Source organism: Micropterus dolomieu, linkage group LG04 (assembly GCF_021292245.1).
Source record: "Micropterus dolomieu isolate WLL.071019.BEF.003 ecotype Adirondacks linkage group LG04, ASM2129224v1, whole genome shotgun sequence".
Lineage (NCBI taxonomy): Eukaryota > Metazoa > Chordata > Actinopteri > Centrarchiformes > Centrarchidae > Micropterus > Micropterus dolomieu.
Window position 1 is genome coordinate 16,657,581 of NC_060153.1, and position 14,940 is coordinate 16,672,520.

The 14,940-nt window shown below is 44.0% G+C and overlaps 1 protein-coding gene across 2 annotated transcripts in view; it reads right to left on the bottom strand.

Moving 5' to 3' along the window:
- The window catches only part of tnrc6c2 (trinucleotide repeat containing adaptor 6C2), a 54,973-nt gene that overhangs the window by 14,889 nt on the left and 25,144 nt on the right, over positions 1-14,940 (bottom strand). For both annotated transcript variants that reach the window (XM_046046867.1, XM_046046866.1), the window contains 8 exons: positions 5,681-8,137; positions 4,412-4,615; positions 3,491-3,657; positions 3,312-3,389; positions 2,927-2,984; positions 2,369-2,511; positions 2,048-2,194; positions 497-640 (listed from right to left, as the gene is read on the bottom strand). In XM_046046867.1, the coding sequence (XP_045902823.1) occupies positions 497-640; positions 2,048-2,194; positions 2,369-2,511; positions 2,927-2,984; positions 3,312-3,389; positions 3,491-3,657; positions 4,412-4,615; positions 5,681-8,137 (3,398 nt within the window). The remainder of the gene's footprint in view (positions 1-496; positions 641-2,047; positions 2,195-2,368; positions 2,512-2,926; positions 2,985-3,311; positions 3,390-3,490; positions 3,658-4,411; positions 4,616-5,680; positions 8,138-14,940) is intronic.

Consider the following 14,940-nt stretch of genomic DNA (forward strand, 5'->3'; position numbering starts at 1 on the left):
GGGGGGGGGGGGGGGGGGGGGGGGGGGGGGGGGGGAGCAGAAAGGAGAGATGACAAGTTAGTCATTGCAAATCACAACTGTACAACAGTACCTTCTGGCATGGTAAAACTAGTCACTACTACATGTGAGCAAGAAGGAGAAGAGGAAAGAGGCATAGTATGATTCCCAGAAAATAACTTGTGGTCTTCACAATATATTGTATTTTTGCTGATTTACTTCTAAAATTTAAAATTTTCAAAGACTATAATAGGCTAACACTACCAGTTTTAGATTCTTGTCAAGCATTTTACTCAGATGTTGCATAAGTTGGAAAGTGTAAAAAAAGTTGAGAGTAATCATCATACGCAATCAAAGTCTATGTTGTCTATTGTTCTGGGTCATCAAATCATCCCTGTGATGCAACATAAATAAATTACAACCGCATTCACACAAGCCAGGGCATACTTTTGATAGAGTAAGGCATGGAATGAGTACATCAATATGTGTGTATATCTACCTGAGGGGAGAGAAACTGAGGCACTTGAGCACGTAGACTAGGCTGGGAGGAGCTGAGAGGTGGCACTGGTGGCTGAGGAGGCGGCTGCTGCTGCATGGCCCGGGTTTGTGCTGCTCCACTACTGCCAAACATTCCACTGGGCATCTGCAAGCAGGAGTCAATGAAACCTGTGAGAGCTGTGTAGTGTTCTGTTCTTGCCTTTGAATTGTTCCTGAACCTTTTATTTGTATGTTATCTATGTTTATATGTGTTTGTGTTTTTATATGTGTTTTATTCCTTTTGCAGAACTTTGTAAACTGTTTTTTAAAATGTGATATATAAATAAAAATGGACTGGTTTGGATTGGAAAGGTCTTCGAAACCTCCACCTTTATTCAAATTACTGAAGCCATTTCATTATTGAGGAACTGAGCCACTGAATTGGAAACGAAAGTCTGTATTCTTGACCACGCCAGCAAACAATTACAAAATACCGCAAGAGTAAGACCAAGAGCTGAGCATCCAGCTGTCAAGTCTTTATCCATTTGATGGGTTCATTCAATACACGCATGAGTGTTCTTGAATTGGATGAAAAAGACATTTTACAAGTGCACTCAAAAGCCTAGCATGGGTCGATGATATTCCCTGTACACACAGCAATGTCTAAAAACATTTCTCAAAGCATTTACCCTCAAGGTCTAACTTCACACAACACCTTGTGCACAAAGCAACCAAAGCATTTAACACTAACTGAGAGCAGCAAGTTGTTAAATCACAAAATCGTGACTATTTGGATTTATCAAACGGGCCAAAACAATTATCCTGTAAATGGAAACTCATCCACATTTCTGATTCCATGTTGATGGAGAGGTGTTTTTTCATTCAGTGCAAAAAAAGGCCTGCTTACAGTGCCTTTGTTTGGGCTTCAAGGACATACTGCAGTTTTCTGGGCCATGGATGCCTCTGGGGGTGATACTTGATAGAACAGAACTATCTGATTTCAATGGGCACTTCAGGCAAGGTCACACACACACACACACACACACACACGTGTGAAGTGTGTATAAAATAATAATTTGGAGATTTCTTGCAATCACTACATCATATACACTTAAATCCTGCACAGAGCCAATAGGTTTTAAAATGATGGTAATGCATTTCCAGTGTGGTAAACACAGACTAAATGTGTTTTCCACTGACCAAGATTTGGTAGCATAATCTGTCAGTATATTCTGTAGTTAATAAAGCAGCTGCTCAAATGTATTCAAGTCCTTGAATGCTTGCACTTTACAGACCACAAATGATGTTTTCCTATCTCTTTTTCAATCTACATTAAAACTGAGGAAAATAAAATAACCACTGCACAAAATATTGCTGTTCTATATGTTATCTCAAAATTCCCCCAGTCTCAACAATGTTATATGAAAATTGAACAGAACATTCAGAAAGGTAGACTTTATTGCAGGTTTTTTATTTGGACTGTCTAATACTGTCAAGTGTTTCTGTTATTTTTCCCAACTCAAGTGAAGTTCTGTGACAGTGTGTGGCATAACTGTGTTACAGAATGTGTTACCTGTCTGTTGTTCAAGTTTTGCATGACCAGCCCCGGGTTGCCCTGTCCCAGACCCTGCCCTGGAAGGCTACTGTTGGCCAGGGGGAGCTTCAGGCTGGGAGAAGGCAGAAACGGTGATGGGGGGGCATCATCTGACAGAACACCATCCTGGACCAGAGGAACATAAGTAGTTGATAGGTGGGGGGGGACAAAGAGATGATCGTAACACACTGCAAACATGAATGATTAAGGGAGTGAAGATTACACTAAAATTCGTACTGACAACAGGAAAGATCGGATAATGTAAACACTCATTTCCAATAGGCTTGCTTATTGTCTTACCTTGTCATGAAAGGCGGTGCGGTCAGAGGGGTCTTTGGAGAGTGCAGAGGGCCGACAAACCAGGGGCTTGTTCATGCCATTGCTGTAATCAGACATGCCCATGCCCCGCTTGTCCAGGTCAATCTTCTTCTCCAACAGGGCGCCTGGGAGCAGAAAGGAGGAAGATAGATTTATTATAAGTCTAGATAAGGAAATAAACTGTCATACAATCAATTGATGTTTATATGCATTTAATCTAGTATGATGTATTTTAAATGTCCTTTAATTCTTCTATAAATATCAATATGTCTATATACACTTTGGGTATGCAGGTATTTGACAGTAAGCAAAATGTAGCCCTCACTGAAATCAAATATTACTCTAGAAAAGTATGGTATTGGTATTATTCTGTGATTCATTTAAAAATGTGGAAATGCGGCAAAAGAATTGAATGTAATCCCTCGAAAAGTAAATCAACTGTGTATTTGTACTGTCACACTGAGTAAAAGAATCTCATATCAGCACTTGCAATAGACACACAAGGACACATACTCTCCACAAATGTGTTGGTGAACTTACTCATGGCCTGGTCAAGATTCATGTTGTTGCTCTTCAAAGCCTCCTCAGCAGGGTCTCTCTGTAACACATGGATAAGTCTGTCACTGACCATGGTGTAATTGCAGGAGAAGGTCTGATGTGTCCGTTTTCAACAGTTTGTACATCTTTGTGTATTTCTAGACTGTTCAGCAGAGGATTCTGTATGTAATCCAAATTTTAGATTTTTGTTTATAGGAGCCTTTCAAAGTGCTCACTGACACCTTACAGACACAGTTATTAACAGGCAGAAATGTATCAAGACTTAATGAAAATCACACAAAGCAGTAATAAAAAAGAAAGAAAGGAAAGATCTGCCTAAAAGAAGCATGTCAGTAGCTATGTGTCAATGTGAGAACTTCCCCCATACCGGAAAGCCCATGTCAGTGAGCTGTTTGATGAGACGGTTCATGATCCACGCCTCATCTGGCTTGTTGCCCATCTTCCCCTAACAACACAAAAGGTATATTAAATTTAACTGAATTTAAATCACAATAACTGCCATCATTGACATCTGCCAGTATATTTATGACAAGAGTCAGGTCTGACCTTGCTAGGGCCCTTCTTGGGTCCATTGCTCCAGGAGTTGCAAGAAGAGCTGCTCTCCTGGGAGGTGGGGCTGTTCCACATGTCCCCATCCTCAGCGTCCCATTGGCCAGTAGACATGCCCATCTCCTCTCCTCCATTTCCCCAGCTATCTTGCATAGATTTTGGGCCTGAGAAAGAGATGAAGTAACATCAAAGACAGAATGAAGATGTAATATCAAAACGACAATAAAAATGCTGTTTGTTATATGTTGTGTCCACAGGCCATTTGGATGAGCAGCAAGTCATTTTCAACCTGACCACTTGGTGCCACTGTTGCCATTTGGCATGCTGAATTTCCCCCTACACCCTCCTCCACCATTTCCACCATTTCAAACAACAGCACAAATAACCAAGACCTACTGAGGTGTGGAATTGCTTTAATCTCAGCAACACACCAGTAGCACTAACAAGAACCATCAGAATTTCTACAAATGGTACAGTGAAGAAACTTCCTGTTTTCGTTCCCTTAACTGAAGTGTGGCAATGGATACATGCTGGGAGTTACCATCAATCTGTCTTTTAGGGGGTGGGGGGTGGTACCACTGCACACAACCCGAATCTGAAATGCCTGAATTGTCAAGGTGACAATTATGCTGACAGGCTGAAGCTGAAGAAAAGCTCATTTACATTGTACTACTTTTCAAAATGTAATCTGAAAAACTGGAACAGGTGCAGTTTACTATGTATGGTATTGTGTGGACTTGTTGTACACCGGGACATGTGAAACTAACCTAAAACAATAATCTCATCTATGTCACAGTTTGCTATTATAGTATATCAGCCAGAATGGGTAAGAGTTTAATCAATAAATTTTAGTACATGCTGATTTCCCATGGTTGATATCATGCTTCAGTGCAAATATTACTCATCTGTGCGCGTTACCTGGCTTGCAGGGTGCAGAACCTGGGGGTCCGTTGGCTCTGCCATAGGGTCCAGAGGGCTCGTGGCCACCGTCTCCCCATCCTCCTACTACCCCTTGGGGCTTGCCCCAGGCAGAGGTGCCATTGTCCACAGTTGATGTCGGAGTTGCTGGCTCTCCCCAAGCAGGCTCCGACTTGGGTTGAACACTGGGAAGTTCTCCCCAACCTAAAATAAAAATTTTCACTCCAGTAAAATCTTCATCTGTTAGCAGTTTTTACTTTTAACTTCAGTCCTTCCTTGAGTACTAAACAATGGAAAATGCAAACTTGCATTATGTTCATGCATATGTCTGTCTTTAACCGAAAACTATATTATGATGATCCAAGCAACTGAAAACCCCTGCACTGTTTAAAACTACTAACATTTCATATCTCTTTTTGTCAAGTTGTCTTTTCGGGTCCTCATGATGAGCTGTAGTAAAACGGCAGTAAGCTTGTGCCTTTCATGCAGCCTCCTCCTGACAGCAGCAGAACCTTGACCAGCTCAGTCAGGCTTGTCAGGTAGAGTGTGTGTGTGTGTGTGTGTGTGTGTGTGTGTGTGTGTGTGTGTGTGTGTAGGAGTATATGGATGAAAGCAACAGCTTAGGTCTGTTGGTGCAAGATCTTCCACTCTTTTCTTTTTTGTCTATACTGACTTCAGTAGAGATGGGTGATGGGTGAAACTGTGTTCAGCACAAATGTGTCTTCAGGTGGTCATGATGCTCTGTGGTAGATGCAGTGCAAATTACAAACAGCAGGGGGCAATGGTCTCATTCACAATCAAAAGGAGAGGATGTCTATATGCATGGCCTTTGTCTTCACAAAGACTTATTTGAACTGACTTAAGCTTGCTGTACGGTCTTTATTATGTACGAATGAACATTAAGAAGCCCTCAATACTTCTGAGACTATCTGCTTAATAATCACTGAGAGGATTATTTGAAGGAATAAACTTTGAATTGAATAACCATCATTGCCAACAATGCCTTTTATTAGTAATTTAGTCACTTTATGTGCGAGTGAAAACAGGTCTTGCTTTAAGCTTTGTCTATACTTGTGTGGTCAGGGGAAAACTTTGGATATTTAAAACATCAAGTTTTTATATAAGGTATTTTTAAATGTACATACATTTTTAAATATTCAAGTATCTTAATTTTAAAGAGATTATGAAATGTTTCAGCATTTTCAGAATATAAAATCTATAAAAATTTGAGTTTTTGTTTTTTTAAACAGCACAGCCATAATATGTTACCTGGGTTGGTGAGGGGGGGTCTACCCTGGGGGCCTGCACCTGGATGTGAAGCGCCAGTGTTGGGTGACCCGTTGTTGTTTCCATGGTGTTGCAGGTGAGTTGGGGGTTGGCCATGATGAGTATGGTGGTGCATGTGGTGAGTGTGATGGTGATTGTTGTTGTTATTGTTGGGGATAATCACTCCACCATTCTTACTAGGAGGTGGTCCGCTGTTGCTTGGGTTACCATTGGGATTGTTACGATCCCACAGGTTGACAGTCTTGTTGCAGGTGCCGGGATCGCCCCAGGTGGACGTTCCATCATCAATCTCCATCTTTCTGCGGATGGAGGGAGGGGAGGGCTCTTCCCAGCCAGTTGGCTCCATGCCCTGGTCCTGTTTGCTAGCATTGCTCCAGCCAGATGGGTTCTGCTTCACGGAACCAGGACCACCCCATGAACAAATGCTGCCTCCTCCTCCACTGTCAGTGCTGCTGCTGCTACTGCTGCTCTCCTGAGGCTTGGAAGTGCCCCAGCCTGCCTGCACTGGGCCATTGGCACGTGAGGTCTCCCCCCAGCTGCTGTTACTCATAGTAGGAGCAGGCTTACCCCAGCCTCCTCCTCCTCTATTTCCTCCTCTGGGGCTTTCTTTCCACCCACCAGTTCCTCCATTGCTTCCTTCTCCTTCCCACATGCTGCTGCCAGACCCATTGTTCTTGACCTCTGCCTCTCCCCATTGCCCTGTGCTGGAGCCATTGGAGCCTCCATTACCGTTTCCCCAACTGTGGGAGCTTTTGGGACCCTCTCCCCAGCTAGTAGGCTGACTTTTCTTCTGGCCATCGTCCCAACTGGGAGACTTGTCCTCAGAACCCCAGGATGGTGTGCCTCCATTTCTAGGACGATTGGTAGACAAAGGGTCTCCCCAGCCACTTGTAGTGCCATTCGGTGCTTTGCTGAGTGACTGTGGGGGGTCCACCCATCCTGATCCGGTCTGGATTGGCTGAGGTGGAGGGACTCCCCAGCCAGAGGATGATGATCCGTCACTGTCAGTTTTTCCTCCAGACCCAGGCCTCTGACTGGGGCCAATGTTTGGGTTGATGGTACCTCCATTGGTGGATGAGGGTCCAACATTTGAGCTGGAGCCTCCTAAGGTGTCTGAGCTGCTGTTGCTCTTCCCATCATCACAGGTGGCTTCCTCCATCTCCCATACAGTGTGCTGACGGATGGGGGTCTGTCCCCAACCAGAGTTACTCAGCACCCTAGGGTCCAGGTCCTGCCGGGGTAGCAGAGGGGAAAATTCCATGCTGGAGGACCTCTCTCTATTGTGTGATCGACCTTCACTGCTGTCCCCACTACCCTCGCTTGCTGGGGCTGTTCCAGGCTTCTGACCCCATGAGCTAAGTTGCTGCTCTTGGCCTGATCCAGAACTACCAGCATCTACTGAGTCCCAGCCTTTTGATGCATCTCCACCACCAGAGGATTTCCCCCAGTCACCCCAGCCACCACTTCCACTACTCTCACCACCACTGCCTTGGCGGCCCCAGGCAGAGAGGCCTCCAGAGGTAGCTGAGTCCCAGCCTGAGTCCTTGGAAGAGTCGGCTGCCTTGGTTTCTCCACTACCCCATAAAGAGCTGCCTGTTGTGTCCCCATTGAGCTGGGATGATTCAGTGGGTGAATGGCCTCCCCAGCCAGTTAACCCATGGATAGGGCTCATAGGCTCCTGAGCTTGCTGCTGTTGCTTAGTGTGGTTTGCTCCGTCAGTGTTAATGTTAGCAGGTTCCATATTGAAGGACAAGCTTGTGTTGGTTGAAGGGTGCTGTTGATCATTTTCGTTAGCACTAATCATGTTAACCCAACCTCCTCCACCATTATCAGCACCTCCCAGGCTCCCATTTCCCATGTTTCCATTACCATTAATACCTGGTGGGAGGGATGGGGAGTTTGACACCCCACTGGGGCCAATTCCACCACCTCCACCACCCTCGTGGCCCAAAACAGGCCAGGCTGATGGGTTGGCATTGGGATTGAGGTTCAAGTTAAAATTTGCAGAGCCCCAGTTATTGGGCGCTCCTACTCGGCCACCATTCATACAATCTTGTTTCCCATCTGAGCCCCAGCCTCTATTACCAGCTAATGTGTTCACTGACCCAGGTCCTGTCATCATGTTATTGTTGGCTTTGAGAGGGGTGTAGTGGGCCTGCTGGCCTGCGGCACCTGTGGCCATACTCAGAAAACTACTACTACTGATGGTAGTGACAGCACTGGTGTCTTGGTTAGAGCAAGCTGAGCCCAAGGGGCATTCTGGTGCTGCAGGGTGGCTGGGATCAATGCTGCGGCTGATGGAGGGCCAAGCTTCTGTGTCACTTCCGTCAATAATCACTTTGTCCCAGCTGCTGGCACTGGAGGGGCTCTCAACTGGCAAAGAGGCTCCCCAATGAGAGGTCTCATACCGGGCAACAGGGCCACTCTGGAGGGATATGTCTAAAGAGAAAAAGTGAGGGAGGGAGAGAGAGAGAGAGAGAGAAGCGAGGTTGAGATAAAGGGCAACAGAGGAATACAAAACATTAGGTAGGTGGAGATTATGTCAGTCAGAGAGAAACAAGAGGACTTGAGTGACAGAAGATGCCGAAATGCAAGAAATAAACAAAAGACTGCGTAACAGGAGACAAAGGGTAAAAAATTAATTTTAAAATTAAACAAAAAAAGGAAAAAAGTGGAAACTGAGGGATGAGTTGAAGAAAAAACCCACATTAGGTTAGACCAAGGAAAATCATGTGATACAGCCACTGTTAGTCCCATGGATCAATTTTATCTTCGTGGTTGGTTAATGCAAGCCATCAAGACTTGGCAGGATGAGATGGTCACACTTGCACGTTCCACAATCCAACACATATCAGAATGCACAGCCAAGCGTGCTACATGTCATATCAGATGTGGCATATCCATATATCCATTCCCTGGTGCAGTCAGCCAAACAAAAACAAGAAGATGGAGCCCTCACTTTCTTTTCTTTATCCATCCTTCTTTCCCCCTCTCTTTCACCCCACCTTTCACTTCCTTTATAGCTTCTCTTCTTTTCCCTTGCTATCTTGTTTTGTCTCTTACTTCCTTCACTCTCTAGCTGCCCTTATTATAATTATTATTATTTATTATTATAATAATAACCCCCCCCCATCCCCCTTTTCTCTCTGTGTCCGTGTCTGGTCTCTCACTTTTTGCCCCAACCTCTTTTCTCACCCTTCAATTTCTCCCTCTCACCCTTCTGTTCTCCACCAACATCCAGCAGCGAGAGGCCCATCCATCTCCATTGTGGCTTTGCTAGCTAGGGCAGTGAAGGGAAGCCCAAGTAGAACGCCGCTCATTTATTGGAATGAAACCAGGACGGCTTCTCATCCATCACTCCCTACGCTCCGCCGGGCCTACTCCTCCTCCAACAGCACTGTACTAAGAAACCACAAAACACTTCCTCCAAGTTTGTATGAATATGTGTGTTTGTCTGCTGGCTTCTTACAACCTGCATGTACACAATACTGCATGTGTATGCATGCATGTGCATTTGATTGTGTATACTTCTAGATACATTTTCATCATACAAGGACTGCATGTAAATCTTCTCCTGCTACTTAGAGGCCTTTAGAAATGATCGACAAAAGCAGTACACACTAACAACCATTCTCTAATTGTATCTGGTATCGCACAAAAGCAATTTCATTAGGCACAAAAGCATCCTATCAGAGGGGGAACTAATAATAGACTGATTCGATGCTGTAAAGGGGTAATCAATCAGTGGGAGGCAGCTAATCAATGATCTTATTAATGCTAGTGGGTGAGAGCAGGGAGGCTATCGATCCAGCATGCAAACATCCTAACCACTAGGCCTGCCTCATGTAACGGGCTAAAAAGCAATGAGACCACAGGCCAACCAACCATATGAAGGGAAGAATTAATCCTGTAACTCTTGGAAGAGAATGGGAAATTTACATGTATTATAAAACAATTAAAATGTATACATGAAAGCTACCGGTAGGTATTTTTCTGATTTTTTGTTTGTTTCCCAACATTTAGCAAAAGTGGATGCTTCAGTGGGAAAACTGAAGATATGTTACTGCACATAAAATACTATGTATTCTTATGCAACTATCATATTCCTTGTAAAAATGTACATGCCCAATACGTTTTTAAGGTGGCTGCAATGCATTTTATGTGAACAAAGTGCAATGCCACACCATATACAACACGAGCAGTCATTTTCAACAAGCAATAGAAGACTGATAGACAATAATACATTTCTGGCTACCCTCCTGAGCAGCTGCAGGAAGCGAAGCTTGCCAACCTTTAATTGTAAAACCTAGGCGGTAGGGCTGAACGATTTTGGGGAAAAGAAATGTAATTGCGATTTTTCTGCTAGATATTGTGATTCGATATGCGATTTTTGTTATTGAAGTTTTGCTAAAGTTCAATATTCACTGCCAGTCTATTTATGACTGAAGCCGGGTCAAGCACCACAGAGCAGATGAACCAGACAAGAAGTCAGACACAGAACGGCATAGAGAATCAGGTCGATTTTCAAAATAAAACACCCTTTGCAGACTCCCGATGGTACTACTACAACAAAAACAGTTAAAACAGACAAAAAAAGAAACAATTTAACTTCGTAGCCTACTTAACCATAGTAGAAGCATAAAAATCAAGGACAACTGAACAAATCAGATGGGCAAAACGCTCTTATTCTGAAATGCTCCACGTATGATATGTAGCCCGCACAGAGCGGAGCAAGAGAGCCGTTATCTGTAGTTTAAGTACCAAACTGACAAATTAACAACGCGTTAACAACATGTAGGCTAAACACTCCGCTGCTGAAACACTTCGGTGCGATTTGACGCCGGACAAAACCACTGCTGGTGCCATTGTCTCACACGTTTTCCTCTAGTTTTGTTTGTTATTGTAAAATGTACACACCCTGTGCCCATTCTGATTGGTGAGTAGGACCATAACAGGAGGTGCAGCGCGCTTGTGATTGGCGAGCAGATCTGTCACACAAGGATGACAACGGAATGAATTTGCAACTGCATGACTGTTTAAAACGGGTCAGATGCACTGTATAATTAACCTACATTTTAATTGTTGTCTTCACGATTAGCTAATCGCGTTCTTTCAAATCGCAGTTTAAAACAATTAATCGTTCAGCCATACCAGGTGGTTTGTAAAATATTGGCCTTGTTTGGTAATTAAGCTGCCTCGCCTTCTATGACTCTGCCATTAGTTTCCATCAGATAGCTGCAATGATTTCCATAATAGCTATAAGTTATCCATCATAAGATAAAGACCCAGTGGCCAATACAATCCAGCCAGATGAGGCCATTTGTTTGAGGTGTGTGGACACACACACACACACACGCTGGAAGATATGTGGCTTTAAGAAAGTTTGCAACATGCCACAACATGTTTGTGAATGCAATTTTCACCTGAACACACTTATCTCCACTCCCCAGGCAGCCTTATCACACAGGGTCCTTAGACTGATGACTGATGGTGTACACACACACACACACACACACACACACCTGCAGTCAGTTTGCAATCAGTTGAACACAGAAAAAAATACTAAAGTATCACAATAAAATGAATCCCTTGCAACTGCTGTAACATTGCAGATCTTTTTGGCTGGAGGAAAGTTATAAGTTGTTAAACTCAAAAGTAAAGCCTGCACACAAACCTGCCCAAATAGGCTGGACATAGAAATTAGTCAGGTGGAAACCGTCTGCCCATAAGACAGCAGCTAATATAGCATTAAGGAAAAACTTTGGACCATATTTGAGGGACTTTAACTCCAATATATCTGTGTCATTACATATTGAAGCATGAGATACATTAATTTCATTTTTGTCTATAGTAAAGTAGTGAATGTTTAGTGAATTCTAGAGATGTCTCAATAACTAAACTACTGAACAGATGGGTCAAAGATGTTCCAATACTTCGGTTACTTCCTTAGTGTTTTCAGTGAAGGGACAGTCTTGTGTGAAAGGACAATATTCCATCTCTTTATTTTAAGTGCATCTAAATCTAGGAGTTTAAGTATCAACTATCACTGCTTGAGTGTGGTTTGAGTTTCACCACAAGTGTGTGTGTAAGTGTCTCTGTTTCACAAAAGACTGGTTTGGCTCTATTTCAAATCTATTGATTTGGAGCATGCCTGCTTGCCACCCAGTAAAAATGTAAAGAAAAGAATGAAACAAAATCCAAACAGCCGGTCTTTTCAGTTACCACTGCAAGCTCTCAGTGGCTTGTAGGTGTTTTGTTTTCTAAAACACAGAGAAAGAAAGATGACAGCATCATTAAAAGCCACTGAATGTAACTCTCTTTCTGCTTTGTCCCTGCTCTGCCAATGCTAGCTTTCTTAGCAGAAACAAGCACCACTTTATCAGACCTGAAACACAGCCAAGAAACTCAGAGGCTGCAGTCTCATGAAAATTTTGTTTGGTTAACCCCTCACCCACCTGGTCTCTGTCTCTCTCTCTCCGTAATTTGCAAATTTTGTTTCCTGAATAGCATAAAAATAGATGAGATGATAAGTTAATTAAAGTCTGTAAAGCAGCCATCTTTTTATCACTCCTGTCACAGACAATGAACCACCCAAATTTCAAACAAAAAACCACACATAAACAAAAAGGAAAGAAAAGGGAGTGTGTGTTGCCTGTGGTGTGAAAAAGGGGTTAGCGAGGGAAAGGGAGAGAGTGCAAAAATACCTGAGGAGAGGTGCACCAGCGCCACTCTGAGTGCTTAACCCAATCCATGCAAGGATGGGAAACAGCAGACATCCTGTCTGTAGCAATCTATCCGGTCAAACATAAAATCTTTGCAACACTAATAAACTGTGGCTACTGGGTGACTAAGTTGTATCTTGAACATACAGTATGTGCAGTGTGTGTAGGTATTTGAGTAACTGTGTGCAAAGCAAATACCAAACATGGGTATCTGCCTCAAAACAAATGGACGATAATGAGCGTCACTAAATGAGTATTTATCGCAAAGTCTCTTTTTCCTTTCACATCAACATGCCTCAATTGTTCCCCTTTCAGCTCCCTCCCCTGACATTCCAACAGAAAGGTCTTGCTGACTCTTAGCAAAGCAGTGATTTTGTGGAGGGGGTGGGGGGTGGGTTGGGTGTGACAAAAGCAAGCTGAACATGAAAAACAAAGAAAGGGGGACAATTATTTCCATCCACCATTTGCAATCATGTGTCAGTAATGTGGTGCTGCTTTCATTCTGGTTGCAATTAGGAGGGTAGTCTCTGATTACGCTTTGAATAAAAAGGGTCAAAAATAAAAAACTAAGGGGGCCTCTATGGCTCCTCATTCTTCAAACAGGGAGCAAGGATGGCTTTTTGTGTGCATGTACATGCAAGCCTATGTGAGCAGATACAAGCTCGCTGTCTAAACCTTGACTAGAGCCCGATATTATTTGCCGATATGAGCTAATTGCATTTAATCAGCATTGGCTATTTATAACAGCAGATATATGACTATTAAAAAAGAAACCTAGAGTCAGATCCTTCACTCATGTCATGGGTGTTGCATAGTTTGTACACAAGAGGGCGACCAGCTGCAGGTCCCCTGTTAACCACACTGCCTCGCCACAAAAACCACAGAAGAAAACAATCAGCTGACTGGAGTTTCCGGAGCTTACACTCAGCATTTAGAAACAGAAGACTGTGTGAGCGGTGAGTCGGTCGTTTGTAAAGTTAATTACATGACTTTAATTATTATAATAAACACCGACCCAGTCACTTCTCTCCTGAAAACATTCATGACTTGCTAACCCTCCCATTTTTCACTGGCATCTCCCGGCTTCCTACCAGCTCACAGCAGTTTAACGTTATGGTAGTTGGGTGCTGAAAGTTACGCTGCTGGACAGACGTAACTGTACATTTATTTCAAACAGTGTGGGAGTTCTTGCGAATGGTCCACATTTGTCCCTAGTTCATCACTTCTAAATATTCTCTAAAGTCATGTAACATTACAGCAGCTAACACTGCCCGTTGCTAAATTAACCACAAAGCTAATGCCGTGTTTATCAGTCGAGGAGCACTAACGTCGTAATGAGCCATTAAACTATAGTTTCTGACATATCCTAAATATACGCTGCTCAAAAAATAAAGGGAACACTTAAACAACACAATGTAACTCCAAGTCAATCACACTACTGTGAAATCAAACTGTCCACTTAGGAAGCAACACTGATTGACAATCAATTTCACATGCTGTTGTGCAAATGGAATAGACAACAGGTGGAAATTATAGGCAATTAGCAAGACCAATAAAGGAGTGGTTCTGCAGGTGGTGACCACAGACCATTTCTCAGTTCCTATGCTTCCTGACTGATGTTTTGGTCACTTTTGAATGCTGGTGGTGGTTTCACACTAGTGGTAGCATGAGACCGAGTCTACAACCCACACAAGTGGCTCAGGTAGTGCAGCTCATCCAGGATGGCACATCAATGCGAGCTGTGGCAAGAAGGTTTGCTATGTCTGTCAGCATAGTGTCCAGAGCATGGAGGAGCTACCAGGAGACAGGCCAGTACATCAGGAGACGTGGAGGAGGCCGTAGGAGGGCAACAACCCAGCAGCAGGACCGCTAACTCCGCCTTTGTGCAAGGAGCAGCAGGAGGAGCACTGCCAGAGCCCTGCAAAATGACCTCCAGCAGGCCACAAATGTGCATGTGTCTGCTCAAACGGTCAGAAACAGACTCTATGAGGGTGGTATGAGGGCCCGACGTCCACAGGTGGGGGTTGTGCTTACAGCCCAACACCGTGCAGGACGTTTGGCATTTGCCAGAGAACACCAAGATTGGCAAACTCGCCACTGGCGCCCTGTGCTCTTCACAGATGAAAGCAGGTTCACACTGAGCACATGTGACAGACGTGACAGAGTCTGGAGACGCCGTGGAGAACGTTATGCTGCCTGCAACATCCTCCAGCATGACCGGTTTTGGCGGTGGGTCACTAATGTTGTGGGGTGACATTTCTTTGTGGGGCCGCACAGCCCTCCATGTGCTCACCAGAGGTACCGAGATGAGATCCTCAGACCCCTTGTGAGACCATATGCTGGTGCGGTTGGCCCTGGGTTCCTCCTACTGCAAGACAATGCTAGGCCTCATGTGGCTGGAGTGTGTCAGCAGTTCCTGCAAGAGGAAGGCATTGATGCTATGGACTGGCCCGTCCGTTCCCCAAACCTGAATCCAGTTGAGCACATCTGGGACATCATGTCTCGCTCCATCCACCAACG